Source organism: Mesoplodon mirus (genome assembly GCF_964341445.2).
Source record: "Mesoplodon mirus genome assembly, chromosome: 4".
NCBI classification, from domain to species: Eukaryota; Metazoa; Chordata; class Mammalia; order Artiodactyla; family Ziphiidae; genus Mesoplodon; species Mesoplodon mirus.
In genome coordinates, this window is record NC_138979.1 from 40147408 (window position 1) to 40171234 (window position 23827).

At 49.3% G+C, this 23827-nt stretch overlaps 1 protein-coding gene across 6 annotated transcripts in view; it reads left to right on the plus strand.

Annotated features, from left to right (window-relative positions):
• Positions 1 to 23827, plus strand: part of NTRK3 (neurotrophic receptor tyrosine kinase 3) — a gene marked incomplete at its 3' end in the record, with an annotated part of 369901 nt that overhangs the window by 65049 nt on the left and 281025 nt on the right. For all 6 annotated transcript variants that reach the window (XM_082619630.1, XM_082619631.1, XM_082619632.1 and 3 more), the window contains exons 2-3: positions 8620 to 8694; positions 9206 to 9277. In XM_082619630.1, coding sequence (XP_082475756.1) covers positions 8620 to 8694; positions 9206 to 9277 — 147 coding nt within the window. The remainder of the gene's footprint in view (positions 1 to 8619; positions 8695 to 9205; positions 9278 to 23827) is intronic.

Genomic DNA, 23827 nt, shown 5'->3' on the forward strand with positions numbered 1-23827 from the left:
TTCATTCATTCATTCATTCATTCAGCCAGATGTCACTGAGCATTTGCATGGCACTGGGGACACAAACCCCCGGTCAGTGCCCTCAGAAAACTCATGTTCTGGTGAAGGTCATCGTCACCTAGGGAAAGGAAAGATGGAAAAGCTGAGCTGAGGTGTCAAGAGCATTCCCATCTCATCTGCTGCCATGGTTGCTGAGAGGAGGCCCTTCCCACTCCCCCACTCCTGACCCCCATGGTGGGCAGTAGACCTGACATCTGGTCCTGGGGTGGGGGAGATCTGGTCCCTGGGCCTCCTGAGACCTCTGGGATCACCCGTTTCTGGGCTCTGTAGTGATGCCCCAAGTTGCCTGTCCCCAGTTGGGATGTTGAATGGTGTGCCCTGGGCCACATTACTCCTCAGAGATCAAGTTCAGGGTTCCTGTGGGATTGGCCCAGGGCTCTGGGCTGCTCAGCTGGGCCCAGGGTGAGGACCGTGCCGGTGCTGAGCCTGGAAAACCTCTGGCATGAGTTGGGGCATCGAGGTGGCTATTTGGCACCAACCTGGATGGCTTCCCAGGCATGTACTTATCCTGGGGTAACTGCCCTTATTTGAGATTCTGGAGGTGAGGGAGTGGGGAAGAAGACAGATAGGATCTCTGTTCTCATGTATCGTAGTTCTAGAGACATGACAAACACGTAATCAAATAATCAAATAAGAATTACAGATGGTTATGAAAGACTGTGAAGGACATAAACAGGGGCTTGCGTCAGAGCAGCTGGCGGGGAAGGGAGGGTGGGCTCACAGAGGAGCCGGCTTCTCTGAGAGGGTGACCTTGGAGGGGAGACCTGAGGGATTAAAAGGAGTCAGGGAAAAGCATTTCATGGAAGTTCTGACTGGGAATAAGCCTGGCAGGTTTAAAAAACAGAAGGCACGTCAGTGTGGCCAGGGCCTAGAAAACCAGGGGAATGTGTTCAGTGAAGAGACTATGGAAGCAGCTAACAGTCAGCTCATGAGGGACCTCGTAGGCCACGACCCAGGTTTTGGATTTTATTGTAAGGACCAAAGGAAGCAGTTGGAGGGTTATAAGCAGGGGAGAGGATGATCACTCTGGAGGAGAGACTGTGGAAGGAGAAGAGTGAAAGCAGGGAGGCCAGCTAGGAGGCAGTGGCCGTTTGCAGTTAGAGGCGGTGGCTCCCTGGTGTGCGGATGTGTGAACAGCAGTGAAAATAGGGAGAAGCAGACAGACTGGTGATGGGCAGACCAGTCTGATCACAGGCTGGGACCCGAGCAGGGCAGCTTGGACTCCCCAGCGAGCTGGCTGAGTTCCAGATGTGTGCCCTTGACCTTTTCTCTGTTAGGAGACGCAGCATTTCAGCACCTGAAGAGCACAGGTGTGCACACAAACATACCCCATTCGTTCCTGGCACGAGCTTTGGAATTGATCAGGAAACCGGCACAGATGCTGCCGTCTTCCATCTGTTCACCACACGATCTGAATGTTCCTTTCTGCAGTCCCGGGGGTGTCTTTGATGTGGGGCTGGTTCACCATGGTCCTTGGCGGGCAGCTGCTTGTAGAGCTGGTGTGCTCACGTGCTGGCATGCCAGGGTTGCCAGCCCAGGAAGGCTCCCCAGGCTTCTAGTATCCCCCTTGACGGCTGTCAAGGGAGGGAGAACCGGGTGACTTGGCTGGTGTGATCCGATGCAACTCTTCTCCAGCCCCCTGGTGCCTGCGCTCCATGGAGCTGTTGCTCCAGACGGTTTGTTTATAATGCTAAACATATCAGATAATTGAAAGCTAATGCTTCTGTCTGGATCACTAGACATAATATGCCTGGATAACAAATCAATTTCCTCCTTGGCCTGCAAGGCTGGGAAGTCAAACACCCGGCACATCCTTTGTGTGTGTGCAAGTATGTGCGTGTGCGTGTGTGTGCACGTTCATGCATGTGTGTGCTCCAACGCTGACTAATTAGAAAGTGAGATTCCAGGCTAGTTACCCCAGGCATCCAATCCTGTCTTAGAACAGGATTCAGGTGAGAAGGTGATGGGAGCCTCAGGTCTGACAGGGGACAGGGACATCTGGTAATGAAGGCACACCTGTCGAGCCTTGTTATCCGAAGCTCTTATGTTCTGTGTTGGAGGAGTGGAGTATTCATATACAGAACATCTGAGAAACACCAGTTTCAGCTACCTCCTGCCAGGATACAGCTCCAAGAATGAATATACTGAATATAATATACTAGTGACGGTGCCACCAGGAAAATGTGAATTATGAATTACCAACAAGAATGCTTATTTATCTGGCAAGCTCAATTATCCAGAAAGGGAATGCGAAACAAAGTAAGAAAACAAGGGCAAATATCTACCTCTCTCTCTATGTGTGTGTGTGTGTGTGCATGCATGTCTGTGCCTGAAGTTTTTCATATTCCCTTAAATCCTTATTCAGATTCTTTTTACTCTTCCCGAAGGCACAGTTCCAAAGACAGTCATGGAATCAGTTATGCGTTGCACTAGTGCTAGGCGTCAGAGCCGAATGGAGGACGTGGACATGGCCTCATCTAATCCTCACGGCCGCTGGATTTCCTATTAGCAAACTGAGGTCTGGAGAGGCTGGAGTAACTGGCCCAGAGGCATCAGGCTTCTAAGCACAGAGCTGGGTGTCGTCTCCAGGTCAGCCTACCTTCAGGGTGCCTGCTCTTGACCTCTGTTCTCCAATGGACTGCAGAGCAGACTGGTCTCAGCATGTTGGAAGGTCCCCGGGGGCACAACCCAATAGCAAAGAAGAGCCAGAAAACCATTAAAAATGAAGGCAATTGCGATTAGAATTCAAGAGTCATTTCAGGGTAGGACCACTTTGGGTAGGGGCGCAGGTTCTGCTTCCTTTGAGAGCCTCTAGTGGTGTCACCGTGCTACAGCCCAGTGGGCTAGGTAGGTTGATCACAATGATCCAGGATCATCAAGAAAATCTAAGCTGTGTTCTGTTTACTCTGCTTCAAAAGTCAAGGAGGTGTGTAATGCACTTTTGGGGAAAAAAGAAACATTCAGCAAGGAAGTTGAACATGCAGAGGGTTTTTTTTTTTAATAAATTTATTTATTTAATTTATTTATTTTTGGCTGTGTTGGGTCTTTGTTGCTGCGCGCGGGCTTTCTTTAGTTGAGGCGGCGGGGGGCTACTCTTCATCGTGGTGTGTGGGCTTCTCATTGTGGTGGCTTCTCTTGTTGCGGAGCACGGGCTCTACGCACGCGGGCTTCAGTAGTTGCGGCATGTGGGCTCAGTAGTTGTGGCTCACAGGCTCTAGAGTGCAGGCTCAGTAGTTGTGGCGCACGGGCTTAGTTGCTCCGTGGCATGTGGGATCTTCCCAGACCAGGGCTCGAACCTGTGTCCCCTGCATTGGCAGACGATTCTCAACCACTGCGCCACCAGGGAAGCCCCATGCAGAAGTTTTGCATTTAAATTTAGTTGTCTGGAAAATTTGGTTATGAAGAACAGCTCATTAATAGCAGTGAGGAATCACAGTGAAAATAACAGCCATCTGACAACAAGGGAGGAGAGAAGCTTGGGAAAATGAAGAAATACTGGGCCTGCCACATCTAAAGGAAGGAAGGATGCTCCCTTGTCCCACCAACCAATCCTTGTCTTGCTGATTACCCAGGTGAGGAGGAAAGTTCTGCCAGGTGAAGGGTGCTTCGCCCTCTCATGGGCCTCCCCAACAAACTTAGTCCCCTGGTGTTGGATGGACTTGAACGTCTCAGTGTTCTAGGGTTTTCTGTGTTTAGGACTTAAATATTGGAGGTATAAGCAACTCTTAAACATATCCACATGGCATGTTTTTAATTAAAATAGGGACCACAGTCTGTACCATCTAATTTTTATATGCTTGGAGATTGCCAACTCATTACCATATTGGCCCAAGCCAAACAGAAGGAGGAAGAAGCAATGGTACAAAAGCACAATTGGATTTAATCTAGCACAAGGATTGTTATATTCTCTGTGAAAGTATTAATTAATACTTCATTTGTGTCCTAGCTCATTTCCACAGGGATCCGAAGCAACTGTGGATTGGGTTTATCTGCTCCAGGAATGGTTGCTGGGTGAGCCACTGGGAGTGGCTCCTTTCCTCCCAAGTCCACCTGGAAGCAGCATGTACTTTGACCATGGGACCCCCCAGATCTCATTGAAGTTTTCTGATCTGTAGCCCTAAGCCCAGCTCCGGCTTGGGAGCTCAGTGTTGTCATGAATTAAGCCTCACTTCCTCCCTCTCTCTGGAACAGTGTTGTATATCAGCTCCTGGCAGAGAGTCATGATTCTGTGGTGTCAGGGAAGGGCCGTGGCGAGAGGGCAGGGACAGGGCATTGCGTTGACTCTCTGGATGGCACATTTCATATTTCCATGCAATGACGAGGCCTTAGAAATGCAGAAGGATAACTTTCAGTGGAGGGGCAAGGCACTAGGCAGTGGATTCCAGCCAGAGCTTGGTGAGAAGAGACCATTATTGCTTTTAGAATGTGTAACCTGGCTTGGGCCAAGGTCCAGTGGGCCAAAGACCCCTCATTTCCTCTCAAGTAATGCCCTTGTCACGGGAGTGTCCTGAGAACCATGGCTTTTGATTTTCTTCTCTCACCTGGACCCTGTGACCTAGAGGAAAGCTTTTTGGTGTTGGCCTGGGGCCTTTTGGTGTTTGCTGCAAAACAATCATTTTCAAAATTATGTCTGGAGCCATGAAACTTTTTTTTCAATGGACTCTTAGGTAGAAGCCTTGTATAATAAAGCAGGGTTTCCCAACCTCGATGCTGTGGACATTTGGGACTGATAATTCTTTGTTGTGGGCATGCTGCCCTGGGCATTATTGACATGTTTAGGAGCATCCCTGTGGATGCCGGTGTCACTTCCTGTCCCCCAGTTGTGACCACCAAAAATGTTTCCAGACATTGTCAAATGTCCCCTGGGGGGCAAAATCGCCTCCAGTTGGGAACCATTGTATTCAAGGGACTAAAGTGGAGGTAACTAAAGTAGGGATGGGAGCCTGGAGTCACACTGAGAACAAGGCTTCAGGTCTCTGTGGGGCATCTACCGCCACACACTGCCTGAGCAGACAGACGCAGAATCTGGCGGTCCCACTGACCCACGTTCCTGGCATCGCTCTGAGTTCTCATCTCCCCACAGCGGCAGCAGGCGTGTGAGATGCCTCTGCTCGGGGGGGGCTGGTGCAGCCTGTGGTCCTGGAACAGGGTGACCAGTGACTGCCCCTCACAGGGCTCAAGGGCCTAACCTTCCTTCAAAAACATGATCATTCTTGATTGTTTTTCAAATGACAAAATCAATGCTCCATGAAAACAACCTGGACAACCCAGAAAAGCACACAAAAAGAAGTCACATGTAATTGTACTAGGCGGAGGGAACCACTGTTTACCACAAACCAAACCAAAGCAGACTGCTCTCATACTTTATCTATTTATTATATTTTTAGAGCCTGCCTTTTAAACTTAAAATTCATGGCCTCCGCATTAGCACAAAGCAGCCAGCAGAGTTACCATAACTGACCCCCCGGGCTGGTACCAAGTGGTGAGTCACCGAGAAAACTTGGCAGGCGCCCTGCCCACGTCAACTGCAAATGTCAGGCTGCACCTTCGCCGCCCTGCTCTTCCCTGGGAACCCGCTCTGCACTGCCGTCTGTGCATCCTCTGAAGCTGTTTATAATTTCTGCTTGAACAGTTTTCCTGGAGGTCATGAATGACAGGTTTACTGTCCCTCCACCCTTCTGCCCCTCAGAGTGTTTAATCAATGACTGCTGAGAGGTGACAACTTCCAGCAGAACCAGCTTGCCCTTTTTAGCTTGAAAACTGAGAAAAGATTGCTCAGCCTCCACAAAACCCAGGTTTAAAAACAATCATCACCGGCACTACCTGAAGACTGACTGTGCATCCCAGCTGCTGAAAGGGCTTTTTAACATAGCCTTTCAATCTTCATGTCCTTCTTATGATGAAGGTATTTCATTGATATTATCCCCATTTGACAGATGACGAAACTGAGGAACAGACAGGTGAAGTAACCTGGACAGGGTCACATAGTATCCTGGCAGCCTGGCGCTACTCAGGTCAGCAACCTTTTTCTGTAAAAGGCCAGAAAGTCAATATTGTAGGCGAGTCTCTGCAGCTCCATCTCACCTCCATCTTTGTGGGGAAAAGTGGTCACAGACAAGAGTAAATGAGTAGATATGAAAACAGACATTTATATTTCATATACTTTTCACATGTCACAAAATAGGATTCTACTTTTGATTTTTAAGAAAATGTAAAAACGATTCTTCTTTCTCAGGCTGTACAGAAATGAGCAGTGGGTTGGAATTTGTAGTTTGCTGGCCCGGCTCTGGAGCCCCAACTCCTAACCACACAGTTGCACCGTTGCTGTAAAAGTGCTATTCCCCCACGTAGGAAAACTCAGACCCAAAAGAGGATGCAGGGGCCATATGCTATTGACCAGGCAGTCCTTTGCACCAAGGACTTCAGCCATTGTCCTGCCATGTCTCGGTGTGTGCCTAAGCAGGGGAAGGGTCATTTGTGGGCATAAGGACAGGAGGGCTGAGAGGGGTAAAGTATTAGAATGCAATAATGACTGACAACTCAGCCATAATAAAAACACATTTCTGGATTTCTAATGTGGGCTCAGAAAAATGATTTCATTTATTTAAACAACTTGATTGACAGCTGCTCGTTGGAAGTAGATTCTTGTCTGAAGCTGGGCTCCCATGAATGAATGGCCGCCTGCAGAAACACTGCAATCTACTTGGTGGTTTACATGGACCGAGGGCCCAGTGAATACTCTGGGTGGGAGTGGGGCTGGCCCAGGTCCTTCTACCACTTCTGGCCTTCCTTCTCATCTGACATGGAGCCAGGGTCCCTGCCCTGGCGAGACCAGACCAAGCAAACTGTCCTGGGGCCATGAGGCTTCCAGGGAGAAGGCTTTGGAGTTGGAATTCAGTACTGACCTGGCCACCTGGTCCATGTCCCCAGCAGATGCCAGTGTGTCTGGCTGCTTAGCAGGGGCTCCGAGAGAATGTGGTACAAAAAGGGCTCTTGGCATACCTTGTCACTGCGCGACTCTGAAATGCTTCCAGAGGCCCTGGCCACCACCTCCCTGTGGCCTTCCTGGCTCCGGCTCCACTTGATGGCAGATGGCAGAGCCACGGGTGGGGTGGGGCTAGGGAGGAGACGTCTGGGGAAGGTGGCTGCCACTTTTCTGTGCCTCGGGTAGCTCTGTCCCAGGGTGAGCTGTCACTTCTTTTCCCTCCTTGCAAAGAGCAGGCTTAGACTTTGGGGGCACTGACAGGAGAGTCAGATCCCAGGAGGGCAGCTTGGGCAGCGGGAAGCCTTTTCCTGTGGCCCATTGAAGCTCCTTGGGGTAGCGGGTGTGTATGAATGGTCTTCGCTCAGACAGCTCTAGAGCTGGAAAGGACCTTGGTAATCAACAGTCTGATGGTTCTCCACCTTGACACCAAAAGCAGTAATGAGGATGTTTGTCCCTGGTGTTTTGTCAATATAAAACAAACAAATAAATGAACAAAGGAAATCATATGCATACCCATGATAAGCCCTTCCATGCTAACAGTACTTTCAAGAATTCCTTTGCTTTGGGCTGGAATTTATCCACTGGGTGAGTCAGCGCTGGTTTATGCCTGTTGATAAAAAGCTCTGGTTAACAGTGATTTATATCTTGGATTAATAAATCCGAGAAGATGAATTAATTATTACTTAACAAATGTGTGTGCTTTTTCGACACATGTTTAGGGAGCTAAACATGAAGCCTCTTGGGGGTAAGTTCTAAAAGGAGATCTTTGTGAAGAGATGGGGGAGAAACTGCTGATCTGGTGCAAGCCTCTCTCTTTACAAATGAGGACACCAGAGGCCCAGAGAGTTGAAAGCTCATGTTCAAAGCCACGGCTGCTTAAGTCACAGAGATGAAGCTGGAATCAGGCTCCTCGACTGCCAGCCTCATGTTCTTTCCATGACACCCAGGCCTGTGGTCGCCCCTCCTTTGTGGAGTTGATTCTGCCATATCAAGCCACTGATGTTCTTGAACTCCAGGTGGATTGGGCCGTGGTCACCCAAAGGGGGTCATCAATGTCTGGCCCCTGGGGGACCCTGAAGAGGTGTGTGTTCCTTCTGGGCTTTGCCACCCCCAAGCCATGTTCACCAGCAAGCCCCCCTACACACCCCCTTTATTTAAACCACGTCATTTCTATTGTCTTTACGGGCAGGAACTTAAGAAAACAAGCCTGTCCTTTAAACAATCCTACAAATGAAAAAGAATGAAAGAGAATGGAAGGAAACTAAGTCAGGAAGACCCACAGGGAGATTGGATCTCAAGAATTTAAAGAGTAGTTTTTCTGGAGCTGAGGGGGGAGCGTTAAATGCTGTCCATGAGTTTGGCGCTTGGGATCCCACAGCGAGCCCATCAGCCAGGTGGCATGCGTGACACCACACTGGGGAAGAAACCGGCTCAGAGATAATTGGCGACTTGGTAGAAATCCTGGCTCACGGGTGGCTGCTCCGGGATTTGAACCCAGGTCTCTGGCACTAAAGCCAGTGCTTTTCCCATGGCCCCTCTGCTGACCTGAACCCTGCCTTTCCTCTCCCCTGCAGACACATAGAGAACTGGCGCGGTCTGCACACGCTCAACGCCGTGGACATGGAGCTCTACACTGGCCTCCAGAAACTGTGAGTGCACCAGCTCCCGGGGTGTGTGGGGAGTGGGATGGGCTAGGGCTCAGCTCATAGTTTGGGTTTCAAAGCAGGACCTGAACCCAGGTCTCCTGGGCTAGTGTTCCTTTCTCAGCCCTGTGCTTGGCTGATGGTCCCCGTGGAGCAGGAAATTTGCAGTCACCTCCTCCTTTGTATTCAGTGCCAGTGGCTGTGGGAGATTTGGGGTGGAAGGGAAGAGGCACAAAGGGGGCTGCAGGGCAGTAGTCGTGGACCAGATTCTTACCCACTTGCCAGGATGGGCACATCCCTCACCCTGATCCAGGTCCCCGTGGGGTGTGAGCCCAGATGCCTCCCACTGGACCCCCTCAGTTGGATCACCCAGTGACGACTGATGATGAAGAGATGCGTTCAGTTCACCAGGAGGCTGCCGTCCAGTCTTGGCCTCACTGGCTGTCAGCCTTGGCCCAGAGCAGAGATGTTTCTCTGCTCCATAAGCTCTGCTCAACATCTTTTTCTCTCTCTCCAGGACCATCAAGAACTCAGGACTTCGGAGCATCCAGCCCAGAGCCTTTGCCAAAAATCCCCACTTGCGCTATATGTAAGTAGAGCTGGGACCCGGGCCGCAGAGAGTGGGTGGGTGGGGTCATAGGGTGGGGAGAGAGTCCTGGGCTGTGAAGCCCAAGGCCCGAGATCTGGACCCGGCTTTGCCACTGTGTCCTGGGGCAAGTCCCTTCACTTCTCTGCACCTGAGATTTTGCCTCTTAAAACAAGGGGTTTGGATTTGATGATCTCTAAGTTTCCTGTTGGATGGAAGAGCCTAGGACCAAGGCTTAGCAGGAGTGTCTTTTCACTCCCAAGTGTGTTCACTTCCTGTGATGAAATTTGAAATTGTAAATGAGAGGAAATTCCCCATATAAGTGTAGTGTGTGATGTGAGTACTATACTTCTGAGACCATGTGTAGGTCCGTAAGTGTGTGTGTGTGTGTGTGTGTGTGTGTGCGTGCTGGGGTGGTGGCGTGGGGTTTGGGGAAAAGCAGGGCCAGACCACGTGTCACGTCAAAATAGATTCTGGGTTCAGTGGAGAAGAGGTCTGAAAAGCAGAGACACCTGTATATAAGGTCACACAGCTTTGGGACAAGCTGGAGGTGACATGGCCCTGGTGGGATCCCCTCTGTCTGTGCCCCCCTCCTCTCCTCTCCCACCACTGCCATGTCTGATGGTGGAGGGGCCTCCTGGCATTCGGCTCTGTCTAGACCTGTAGGGGTGGAATCACACGAGCTTGGTGCTTCCTCTCCAAACCTAATTCTGGGCTGAAGACTCTAGGATTAGATGGGAGGACCACCATTTCCTGGGGAGAGGTGGGCTTGAAAAGAAGCCTAGGGCCAGCGGTTAGGGGAAGTGCCAACACGCTGCACCTGTTGGGGGTCCTTACTGTTCGGTCAAGCCTTCTTTTCGGATGGTGACCATTTTGGACATCTGCTGGGCATGTTCTCCAAGAGCAGAGATTCCATAGGAACCAGGGGGATGGACTCTACTGTATTTGGGGAGAAAATGGAGGAATGGTGTGCAGATGAATCTTTCCTTTGGCCACTTGAGAGTTGTATTGGCCCAGGCACTTTGCACTTGAAGGGCATCCCGGCTGCATAGGAGTCTCACAGGAAGAGACACAGCATCCAAGGGAAGTGGAGGAGAGGTAGAGAAAGAGAAAAGTCGTGGAGAATTGTGGTGGGTGAGTTGTTTCTCTTCTGGGGGGTCCTGGCCTCACCCCCGGGCCTCTGTATGTTTTCCCAAGCACATAGTGAGTGCTTGGTAAGTATTTTTTAAATCAGTTATGGCCACCCCTGCTTTATGCTGAACTTTCTTTCCTTTCTCTGGACATAGCACACTGTATGGCCACTGCTCAAGGTCTGATGTAGTACCTGTGGGGGACTGAGGCCTCCCCTGCAGCTGTCTCATTTAGCCATTGCCCCCTTGCCCTAATTGAGCCTCTGTGGTGGGTTTCTCCTGATGTGTGTTCTTTGCAGCTGGGGGCATAGCTGGGACCAGAGGAGGGCCTTGGACCGGATGTTCCAGGTGTTTATTTTATTGGGGATTTGAGTTTCAATGTAAACTATCCCAGGGGAAGAAGCTTTTGACCTCTGAGAAGTCTCCTTTTCATACTAACTCATACAAGGGTCACAAAGCCAAATGCCCACGGCGGACCAGGTGGGGAGAGTGGAGGCTGGAGACTATGTGTCCCCCTAAGAGGCAGCCTGTAAGCAGTTCCAGCTGACTGCTGCCATGAGGAGGCGGGGCCTCGGCTTGCCAGATTTACTGCTTTTTTTTTTTTTCAAGAAGAGCTGGAGGTCCAGTGAAACCTTTCAAGTTTTAAATACTGGCAACTAAAAATAAAACCTCTCAACTCATGGGCCAGGCAGAACTACTCTGTGGGCAGAATATGACATATGGTGTGCCAGTTTGCGGTCTAGGGTCATACTTTGGACAAGCTGCCAGCATAGGAGAGGCTCTGTCCCTTTTGATGACAGTGGCTTGGTGCTCAGAGCCTGCTAGGGCACTGTGTCACCAGAAGCTCGTAGGGCAACTGAGAGGGCTTCCGGACCCAACATATTTCCATGGGCCACAGAGGTGGGGGGAGATGCATCTTGGGTTAAAGGTGTCTCTGAAGTTGGGTTGTACTAGAGACTGTCTTTGAATTACCCTTGAGATCCCAGAAAAGGGCTGCGACCCACCATCTCTTCTGAGATGATCTGGGTCTGCTGGCTGGTGGCAGTGATGGGCTGGTGGGGCTTTGCAAGATTCCCAAGACTTTGGGGGCAGGAAGGGTCTGGGTGGAATAGGTTCTGATGACACCAGTGAGCCTGCCCATGACCTTGGGCACTGTTTTCTCCTGGATACATTGGCCGGCTCTTGACAAATTACTTGCTATTGGCCACAAAGGGATCAAGATGGGCAACTAGATGAGAAAGATGAGAAAGATGGGTCACCATCAGTCCAGCCCCAGTTTGGGCCTGTCTGCATATTGGGGGCTAGTTGGATGCTCAGATCGAGGTGAGAGGGTCAGCACCTGGTCCAGGGGGCTCTGATAGGCACGGTGGGGCTGCTGGAGGATCGCAGAGAAGTGAGTTAAGAGGTTGAGGCGTATGCACTGGCTTCATCGATGGGTTGGTTTGTTAACTTTTCCCCTTTACGAAGACAAACCCCAAATCCTGACTGAGTGAATTTCCCGGCAGCTTCGGGACATTTTCTCCTGGCAGATGGACCAGGTTTCTCTGCTCTCTCACAACATCTTCTATTTCTGTCCTCTACATGCATTTACAAGTGTTCAGGCCCCAGCTGAGCAATCACAAGATGATCACTTACTCCAGCACTAATTGCCCAGCCCTGGCTTGGCAGCTTTTGTTTTCCCCCTTCTTCTTCTTTTTTCTTAGGGATGGCTGAGAAGTCTTTCTTCTCCCCTCTGTACCCAATAAGAAGCCAGAGGTGAGATCATTGCCTTCTGTACCAATGTCAAGTTATCCAAATTATTCTGATTGGTTCAACTGTCTCCCACCTCTAAGCTGCTGTTGCATTAGTCAGTGTAATTCTTTCCTGTGCCAGAAAAGGAGCCAACGATGTGAAGGCCAGGTGGTCTGCCACAAAGAAGGCTGGAGATTAGGACTCTTCAAGGTTTACGAGTGACTGACCATCTCTTTTTGACTGCTTCTGTTTTCTCTGTTTTCTGGAGTGTGAAAAATGAAATACTGATTCCTACACATGAAGGGAAATACTTTTTTTTTTTTTTTTTTTTTTTTTTTGCGGTACGCAGGCCTCTCACTGCTGTGGCCTCTCCCGTTGCGGAGCACAGGCTCCGCGGCCGTGGCTCACGGGCCCAGCCGCTCTGTGGCACGTGGGATCTTCCCAGACCGGGGCATGAACCCGTGTCCCCTGCATCGGCAGGCAGACTCTCAACCACTGCGCCACCAGGGAAGCCCAAGGGAAATACTTTTTGAGAGACTGGAATATTCTTGACCCTATATCCTTTCCCTGATCTTAAGGATTTCGGATTAAGGATTATTTTTTTAAATAAATAATTAATTTTTGGCCGTGTTGGGTCTTTGTTGCTGCACGCGGGCTTTCTCTAGTTGCAGCAAGTGGGGGCTACTCTTCATTGTGGTGCATGGGCTTCTCATTGCGGTGGCTGAGCACGGGCTCTAGGCGTGCAGGCTTCAGTAGTTGTATTCATGGGCTCAGTAGTTGTGGCTCGCGGGCTCTAGGGTGCTGGCTCAGTAGTTGTGGCGCACGGGCTTAGTTGCTCCGCGGCATGTGGGATCTTCCTGGACCAGGGCTCGAACCCGTGTCCCCTGCATTGGCAGGAGGATTCTTAACCACTGCACCACCAGGGAAGTCCCAAGGATTCTTAAGGGTAGGGATTTTCCAAGTGGGTAATTGGAATGGCTGTTTGCTGATGGATGTAAAAATGGTGCCTGTTCTGGTGATGGGATGTGATAAAGATTAAATGATACGAGGCACATATAGCACTTGGCCCAGTGCCTGTAAATAATCAGAGTTTAGAAATGGAAGCTGCTAACAGTGACGTAATTATTGTTATTACTGGTGATGGTGATCGTGGAATCAAAGAAGAGAGATTAGGTGGCCTTGACAGGGATTCTGACCATTACTTTATTCTGGAAAAGCTGGATTTCTGTCCTGCATCTCTCTGGTGACTAGAATACTCCTATCTACAATCTCTCTGATGACTTTCTTCCTTGAATACTGATGAATAAACCCTGATAGATTCTCTGTGGTCTTCATTTAGTCCCCCTTGCTCTAGACTGTATGTAGACCCCTCTCAGCCCTGGTAGTTTCAGAAAGGATCCACCCAGTGGCAGTTGATGAGCTTACGCTTTATTTCCATCTTGAGACCACACCCACTAACACTAGTGAACTTGGATCGGTTGCTGAATCTCCTACCCCACCCCCACCCCCTGCAGTTGACTCATCTCTTCCTTCCTGGGGTTTGTTTTCTCTGGGGTGTCTCACAAAGAGACCAGATCGCCACAGTCTGGGGTCCCCATAAGTAGAGTCATGGCGATGTCTACCTATGAACTGCACTGAAGTGATGGTACTTCCTTTCATCTGTAGAGCACTTCATGGTTTCAAAGTACTTTCTCCTGTGTTATCTCCTTTAATCCTCTTACCATCCTGGGATGGGGAGTGTGGTCGGCAGCCTTCTTTTATAGCCCAGAAGACAGGTCCAGAGAGGGTCTGATTTCTAAGTAGCAGAAATACAACTGCACCAAAGTCCTCTGATTCTCTTTCCAGAAATCTTTCTGCTGTAGCTCATGGGCCAGAAGGGACAATGTTTGGTTTTTTTTTTTTTTGTGGTATGCGGGCCTCTCACTGTTGTGGCCTCTCCCGTTGCGGAGCACAGGCTCCGGACGCGCAGGCCCAGCGGCCATGGCTCACGGGCCCAGCCGCTCCGCGGCATATGGGATCCTCCCAGACCGGGGCACGAACCCACATCCCCTGCATCGGCAGGCGGACTCTCAACCACTGCGCCACCAGGGAGGCCCGGGACAGTGTTTTTCACTGAAGCAATTAAAAATTTTTCTTAACATTTTTACAGAATTGCATAAAAAATGCAGGTATCTGAGGAGAAGAGGGAAAAGCTAATACTGATTGAGAACTTTACTACGTGCCAAGGACTGGACCTGGTGCTTTGGCAAATATGATCTCACCCCTCAGGGTAACTGTAAGTTAGGGTTCCCCTATCCCCATTTCATAGATGAGAACACTGAGGCTCAGAAGTCATAACTGAGTTCCCCCAAGGTCACATAGTAGTTAGTGGAACAGCCAGGATTTGGACTCTGATCCTTTTGACTCTGAAGTCCCTGGACTTTTCTACTTCCTAGGCATGTTTTGTTTCTCTGTCTAGTTTTCACAGCAAGAATTCCTTATGGGGGGGGGCGGGTGGAGGAAGGTCTTTACAGTTTTATTAGAGAGCCGCTATTTCCCCTGGGAGATTTAGCACCATCCATCCTCAAAGAGCTCTGTTGAGAAAGCTCTGTTTCATTTCTTTTCCTATTCAGGTCAAATCCTATAACAACAGCTACATTACGACCTGAATATCTTTGCTGTAAGAAATTTCTTAATGTTAGCCTGTGGCCCACTTACTTCCAAGAATATGTAATGTAAGATTCCAGCAAGCCAAAAGAATTTATTTAATCCCTTAGAGTTGTTGTGGTGGGATCTTTCTTGTGTTCAGTTGCTTGATTTCTCTCCTTAAGTCACACTAAGTTATCCCTCTTTGTTGTAAGCAAACATACACGAGGTCTTCAGCTGAGAGAGCCAGCCCAGAGCTGACCTGTGTGGGCAGGGAATGGGGTGGGGAGGGGACAATGTCCAGATTTGGGCACGATTGTGTCAACTGTGTCATGTTCACAAGGAGAGAAAGGCAGCGACACTGGGCAGGTAGGAAAAGAGGAAGTGGCCAGAGTCCCTGCCCTTTCAGGACATGGCTGAGTCAGCAACACATTTCTCCTGAGACCACTGGGGTGAACATGTGGTGAGATTGATTTATTACACATTGTAAATTACTTGGTGTTCTCTCTCCTTGAAATAACCACCCCATCCTGGGTTCCAAGTCAATGTGTAGATATTGTATCAGTAGACTTTTGTCTCTTCTTGCCCCTTACCTCTGCACTGATTTTTCTCCAGGTCCCAAAGGGGTTGTAACTGGCACACTTGTCCCGTGACCTTTTCTTCATACGTGCCCTTCCTCCTCTGTCTTATGTGTAGCACTTAGCCATTGAATGCTGTGTAGCTAACAGTTAGGAGTGTGGGCTTTGGAGATGGAAAGGCCAGGGTTCAAATCCTAGATTTACAAGTCCATGTCCTACAGCTTCCATGAGCTTTGAAGGGAATATAATAGTTCCCACTTCATGGGCTTGTTCTGAGCTTTAAATGAGACGATGCTCGAAAAGTGCTTAAGGCAGTGCTTTACGAAAGACTCAGTATTTTTGCTGTTATTAATGACTTCGCCCGTGCTCATTGGTCTCTGATTTCACAGAATCATAGATAGTTAAAGGTGGAAGGGGCTTTAGCGCTAAACCTGTAAATTTATATTCCTAGCCCTGTTCTCATCCTGGCCCTTTGGACTCATAAATCAAACTGCCTCCCTGGCATCTCTACTTGGGTGGCTAAGACACAAGGCAGACTTGACTTGGCCAAAACAGAATTTGTGGTTTCATTCCACATCCTCACTCCAAACCCTCAGTGTTTCGTGTTTCTCTAAGTGGTACCATCCACCAAACTGCTGAGGCCAAAACCTTAGGAGTCATTTTTGACTCTTCTCTTCCCTTTCCCTGCCCTCCTCCACTCTTCCACCATTCAATTCATCAAGACCATCCACTTCCCTCTCCCTCCACATAGACTGTCTTGATCCAAGCCACCTGGCTCTATGATAATGGCCTCCTAACTGGTTTTATTGCCTCTGCTTTGTCGCCTACATTTCATTCCCAAGACAGTTGCCAGAGTGATATTTTAAACACATAAATCGGATCGTGTCACTCTGCTGCTTAAAGCCCTCCAATTACTTCTCGCTTTACTTATAATAAAAGCTAAACCTCTTACTGTGGCCATGGGATTTGAGTTGATTTGGTTTCCATCTCCCTCTTGACTTTCCTTGCTCTCTTCTCGCTGGCCCTCTGCCGCAGCCTATGAACCTTTCTTTTAATCCCTGGAACACACCAAGCTCATGTTCCCCTTGGAGGTTTGGTGCTTGCTGATCCATCCAACCCAGATGAATACCCTGCCCCAGATCTCTGCAGGGCTGGGTCCTTCTCATCATTCCCTCCAATGTCTCTCTCAGCAAGGCCTCTCTGGCCTCCCAATCTGAGTGGCCTTTCTTTCTTTTTTTTTTTTTTTTTTTTGAGGTACGCGGGCCTCTCACTGCTGTGGCCTCTCCCGTTGCGGAGCACAGGCTCCGGACGCGCAGGCTCAGTGGCCATGGCTCACGGACCCAGCCGCTCTGCGGCATGTGGGATCCTCCCGGACCGGGGCAAGAACCCGTGTCCCCTGCATCGGCAGGCGGACTCTCAACCACTGCACCACCAGGGAAGCCCTGAGTGGCCTTTCTTCACTTCACTCTTTGCTACATCATTTCCTTGGCCCTTATTACTTTTGATTATCTGAAGGTATGTCATTCAGTTACTTGTTTATACTCTGTCTCCCCCATTAGAATGAACTTCCTTGGAGCAGGGACTTGGGGCCATTGCTGTGGCTCCAGCACCTAGAATAATGCCTGTCACATGATCAGTGGTCCTTGGCTATTTGTTGAGTGTGTGAGTGACTCTGCTCTGCCATGATCATTCTATGGAGTTTCTTCCCATAAGAATCCTCATACACACATGCATACATCATTTCTCACACATTTTCAGGGATTTACAGACTCCCCTTGGACCCTGGGTTAAGAACCCTTTCCAAGGATGTCCTAGAGAGAGGTGTGTGGTTTCTGGGATGTGACGTATTATACCTAGCAGGTCTTAGCCATTTAAAAATTATTATACCAGATGTGACAAATGAGATTTATATTATGCCATATTCTCATGGGCATAAAAGAATGCCTTCATAGTTTATAATCTCCAGTATTGTAAAGATAAGTCAGGAATATACTGGTATGGGGTTTCTTTGTGGGACAATGAGAAAACATTCTACAATGGATTATAGTGAGGGTTGCACAACTCTGTGAATATACTAAAAACCAGTGAATCATACATTTAATCAGGTGACTTGTATCATATGTGAATTATATTTCAATAAAACTGATGAGTGTGTACATGTGTGTATGTGTGTGTGTATCTCACATCCTTCCTTAGCAGAGCTTTCAGGGCCTGTGTGTGGTCCATCGTGTCTTTTTGCCCTCTGCCATGGGACAGAGGATGTTAATGTTCCAGACAGAGGCTGTTCTATTAGCCTGAGTCTCGCTGGGGAGATTATGGGAGCAAAGCCACAGCTGACCTTCTGTGGACATGGAGTATGAGAAAGAAAGAAACCTTTGCCGTGGTAAAAAAAAGAGAAAAGGATAAACCAGGAACGACGGTGGCTGTAATCAGTGCATGGGGCGGGTAGGCTACCAAGGAGTGCATGCTGTACTCACTCTTGGTGCCTTCGCTGCCATCCTATTCCCTTCAATCCTACTCAAGAGAGTGTCTCAGAACACAAGTGAGAGGGATGCTACTGCAGGATGGCTTTGAACCTTCTCTAATTTACATGTATAGAAAGGATAATCGTAAGCAAGTGGCAGTTCTTTATTAGAGCTTCTGGGTTATTTGTGACAAAGCTGTGATCGCTCACAACTTTGAAGCACTGTACCTTCTCCAGTCTTCCAGTACAAGGCATTGGAGGGGCCACTGGTTTAACCTGTAAGTGTGACAGTGGATCAGCGGTGGAGCAGCCAAGAAGGCTTCATGGAGGAGGTGGCTGTGGGGCTGGGCATTGTAGGAGGTGTGGGTTTGGATGGGTGGATGGCCTGCTTATGGCACAGGGGCTGCTGCTCACCGTGGGATGAGTACAGCCCTTTTCCTGTTTTGGAATTTCTCCCAGAGCTGTGTAGACACATGTTCATGGTTCCAGGCCATCTAGTCTGGCCAGCAGGTAAATGCTGAAAGAATTCCAAGGGAACAGGACTTGGAAATTGAGCCATGTGTCAAGGTGGTGGGATTTTTGCAATCTAATGATGTGGGAAGCTTGAGTCAGGAAGGAAGAAGATGCTGAACTTTGGGTCCACACGAGTGTGGGGAGGGGCTTGGGCCCTATTGGCTGTCAGTTGTGAGAGGTACTATTTGGCTATGACAGTGCTGGATGATCACACCTTACACATGGCTTTGCTCTTTCTCTGGGTTGTCTGTGACCCTGGATAAGCTGTGTAGCCCATTTAATCTGTTTCCACATCTGTAAAATGAGGTAGTGTTACCAAGTGGCCCAGACTTGGCCTCATCGAATTTTGGGAAATTCTTCCTGGAAGAAAAGTGGCATCTGGGGCCATCAAAGACGAGGCCAGAGGAAAGCTGTTTTCAGCTTATTTTGGCCCTTGCCTCCGCACTACTTCCCTGGTAGGCATTCCAATGCAGTGAGTTCCAAGGACATCTAGAAAACACTGATTATATGCCAGGCATTAGCCTATATGCACATTATATGTCATTTTATGTTCCTAACAGCAAGTGGCCACCATCATTGTCTCCATTTTACAGATGGGGAATTAAAGGCACAGAGAGGTTAAGTGACTTGCCTACATTTACACAGCTACTCAGTGGCAGAGACAGAAGCCAGCCCTAGGTGGGCTGCCTCTAGAGCTCCAGAACCTGTTGTCTTCATAACTCCACTCTACCATCTGTTGACCGTGGCCAACCAGGGCTGGTGTCAGTTCTCTGGAACCCAGCTGGAGAGGAAGGTCAGGCAATAAGCTTCAGAGCAGCACTTCTCAGAATGGGGGAATATTTTGGCAGAAGGACTGTGGGAGACTACTAAGGAAGTCCCTGAAACCAAGTCCTTTACACGTGGTTGCCAGCAAGGTCTAGGGGAGCCGGCAATGCCCTTTAGCCTACTGGCTGGCACTCAAGAGGGCCATTATCAGGTAGTCACAGAGTATGAGTGCTCAACAAAGAGAACAGAGCAGGTGGGGATAAATCCACACTTATGATATGTGTCTGCAGGAGCACCAGAATTTCAATCTGCCCATTTCCAGGGCAGCATGGGGCTGCTTTCCATGTCACCAGCCCTGGTTGTGTTTGGCCCCAGTCCCAGATAGGACCATATCTGTAGGTGGCAGACCCCATTACAAGATCTGGGTATGGGAGTGGGAAAGGAGGGGATGTGGACCAGATTATATGAACTCTGAGGCCCGAGCTCGGCCATCTCATGATTTCGTGCCCACTTTTGCAGCTTCAACACCTGATACCTCCCAGTGCAGTCGAGTGGTGTTGTTTCTGCCTGGATCCCTGCATTCTTCCCATATCCCAGCTCCTGTGACATCTGATGACTTCAGACAGGGCCTTTGTTGTCTTTTAAATGGATCCTTTTTGGTCCTATTGAACCTAAAATGTGTTTCGTACCCTAGAATTCACCAAGTTCCAGATTTTCAACTTGGAATTTCTTAGTATCTACTCATTTATTTGCTGCCTCCAAAAAAAAGTCAATTTCCAGCCCACTCACACCCTCGGTCTCCTGGGTGATTGCCCCTCTGGGACCCTGGGAACGATTTGCTCCTTGGGCCCTAGTGAGGCAGGTGGCAAGCTTCCTAAATTGAGTTTCTTTTTTTTTCTGTTCCATTTGTGTCTCTCCTCCAGACTCCCTATGGTCCTGGGATTACTCATGTCTTCCTTGATAATTTCTGTTCACTTTGTTTTGCGGACAACCTTCTGATCCACCCGGGGCAGACCCAATGTGACCCAGACTGTATGGCCACACACCTCCCTTGCCGACCATTGTCTGTGATATTTATTTTGCATTTTTTTGTAGTCAAAACCCTACATTCAATGTAAAGGTTGCGTTCTTTCTGATTTCGGGTATTTCCATTCTCTAGGAGCCTCCAGACTGAACTTTAAGAGTTATCTGTAACTTCATCAGCTTTGCCTTTAAAGGCTCAGTCTAATGCTGAGTAAACACTCTGGCCTCTGGGCTGCGTGTCTCCTAGCCTTGGGAATTAGACCATGTGCCCGTATTTTCCAGCCTTGATTATCCTAGATTTTCTTTTCTTCCCCTCTCCCCTAAGGCTTCATTACTTCCCATTTGTCCACATCCCTCTCCTCCATTTTTCTTGTTAAGGACAGATTTAGAAAATGAGATTAGTCTCGTGGCTATTTTGGAGTCATCATTAATTTTTGTCCCTCTTCATGCTTTAGCAGGCTGGCAGTCTCGTATTTCTTCCTGGTTTCTTCTTGATGGCTTTGCGAAAGTCTCTTTTATTCCTGGGTTAACCCTTTTGTCTCTCGGGGCTTGCCTTGGTTTTGAGGAGCCTCTGCCTTTTCTGGGTGGCCTTCTAGGTGATGCAGCCATCATGACTTTGCATCCATCATGATGCAACCCATCATTCTGGGTTGAAAGGGCATGTGCTACCCCTGACCTAAGCCATGGCAGTCCCCTGGCTGCCAATAGGGGCTGCTCCCCACATTGACCTTGAAACCCACCTGAGGAGTCCAAGTTAGACCTGAAATACACTTTGGAGAGGTATGTCTCTCCCCCATGCTGTGCAAACTCTAGGTCTTATTACATCATGCTTCTTTCATATTAATTGCAGGTTTGAAGAATGAATGAACGAATGAATGAGTGAGGGAGTAAATGAATGAGTGAAAACAGCATGTACTTTGGAGGTGACATTGAATCTCCAGCTTTGCCAACTCTTTTACTTTGTGTTCTCAGCCAAAGAATTACGTCTCAGTATCCTTCCCAGGACATTGGGAACGAATTCCTACCCTACGGGCCTTTCTGTGAGGATTGAAAGAGTGAACAAACATACAGCACCTCCCCTAGTGGCTGCCCATGGTAGGTGCTCAGTAAACAGTCCATCCTTATCCCGGAAGCTATTACAGAAGCTCAGAAGTTCAGTCCTTGTTTAAGGCATTTGGAAGCCCAAGCTCTAAACAGGTGGATCTTAGGCTCCTCTGGAATTCTAACCCAGTATGTGGGGAAACCAGAAACTCAAGGGTAAGGTAGTTAGAAAGTTGTGTTGATATGCTGGTTGGAGCCAGTGGATGCCACCCCAGCCCCTGTCCTCTGGGGCAGTCTCAAGGCCATGCACCCTTGCCAGCTCATAGGATGTATTAGTATAATGTTATTGCCAGGGAGGGGGCTTTATTAGTGTTACATTGCCATTCTCAACAAAGGAATTGAAACAGAAAAAGAGGTGGCTGTGTCCCATCCTTTTCCCTGATAGATGTTTCCATGGGTCTGTTCATGTCTTCACTGCAGAGTTTACACCTGCATCTCTTTAATGTGGTTAAGACTCTGGCTTGATTTGTGATTTTGAAGCCTCTGCCCAGAATAACTCCTATCCTATTTGCATTTAGCCAGGGCTAGTTTTTTCAGCCAGAGGAGCGTAATTCTCTCGAGCTCTGCCCATGCCTGTGGTGTAAGGCACCCTTTAGGGCCACCTGCTTCTCTCTGCAAGATGGTGGACTGGTTGGATGTGGCTGCATCTGTCTTGCCTAAGCTGGGGCTTTTGCTAACAACTGGAGTTACCCAGGGTTGGGCTTTGGGGAGGTCATTTCACTTCATTTGACTTTACAGAGTGATGAGGCCCCAGGAGTCCTCAGGGACCCTACAATGGGCCCGATGGGAACCTGAACCCAGAGCCCAAGCCTTCGAGGGTGTGGTGGTCTGGCCCTTGTGCTGCTCCTCATGCCCTGGTGATGGTCAACATATTGCTACAAGGAAGTAGAGCTAGCATAGAGCTGTTCTCTTTAGATAGCAAACAGAAGACCTCCTCTTCTACACCTGTGTCTTCGTCTATAAAATGGGTCCAATCCTGTAGTCTGCATGTCCCCCCCAGAGGGTTATGGTGAGGGTTGAGTGCATAGTGTTGGGAAAGGACTTTGACGAGTGTGGAACCTGAGCATCTGACAGGATATTCAAGGGGACATTATGTCTGTAATTGATTTTCTGGGTTTGGACAGACAATACTGGGTTGTCGTCTCCTTGCCAACCTCCTGGGAGCTTCGGACCACAAGCAGATGCTGCAGTGGGATGTGGTGAGGGGACCTCATCCAAATACCAAAATCTGGGAAAACATGACCAAAACACTTTATCCTCTTGGGTTTAGCTAAAAATGGAGGCAAAAAAGGAACTCTGACTCGGTTTGGTGATCACGTTATAAGGATTTTGTAAAGAGTGTTGCTGATGCAGATGACGTCAGCCTCATCCCAAAACAAGCAGCCCTGAGCCTGGCATTTAACCACTGATGTTTTGTGTCTTAGAGTCCTGTGAAGTCCACTCCCACAGGCTTATGTAGCATTTTCCCAAGACATGCATTCATTAATTCCCACCAGATACGCCTGTTGAGGTCCTACTGTGTCCCAGGCAAAGCTGCCAAGGTAAATTACACTTAGGTCTTTGGCTTCCGGGGGTGAGAGAGAGAGGCAAAGGGTAGAGGCAGTTACTCTTCAGTGTGATGGGGACTGAAGGCTCCTGAGGAGCATTTGACAAAGGCAGGTGTTGCATCTTTGTGGGGGGCAATTGTAGCAGGGAAGGCCCCCTGGGGTGATGACAGACAACCTGAGGGTGGGTGGGAGTCAGCAGCTGAAAGAGCTTGGTGGGGGGCTGGGTGGTGGGGTGCTGGACGAGGACTATTGCAGGTAGAGGGAACTTCGTTCTGTACATCCAGAGGCTTGGCAGTGAAAGAGGAAGTATGATGTGCTTGAGGGACCACAGGACCCCACTGAACCTGAAATCAGGCTCACAGCATGACTCCCGCCATCATCTTGCCTTCTGGGCCTTAAGTAGGCAGTACTAAAAGGTTAGAATCTTGCTTCCAGCTCTCCTGTCTCCCAGAGTGGTCCTCTGATCTAGGACCTCTTTCGCTAAGGCAGCAGAGCTCTGGGGAGTTGTTCACGTCAGGGAGAGCCAGAAGAGGAGGGGAAGCCAGGGCTGCAGGACAGACCCCCACCCCTGCCTCGCCCCGTGTGCCCCATTTGCTGCCAGGCAGTAGGTGTCTGATGCCTCCTCACCTTCTTCCAGAGGGAGGGCTTCGTGCTTCTCTGCCCAGGGCCCCAGTCTCTTTTATACACCAGTGTCCTAAGAGGTCTCCCCAGAGCTGTCATTCTTAACCCCATCCCAGATTGTTTAAATATTTCAATCTGATCTTCATGAACATGCCTCTGATGCGCTTGGGCTAAGAGCCAGATTCCCTCAGTCTACCAGGTGAGCATGCAGCCTGGACAGAGACCTGGGTGGGACAGCGCAGTACAGGCCTGGGACCAGCCTCGGGACCTGTCCCAAGCGCTCTCCACCAACACCTCCCACGCTACCTCTTCTGCTCCCGGCTCCCGCTGCACTGTGCTTCCCTCCAAGCCTCCATCATGCCATGCTGCCACCCTTCACGGCCTCTGCCTGTGCTGATCCCTCAGGGTGGAAGGCTTTCATCCCACCCCCAGGCTCTTTAGTTACTGCCTCCCCC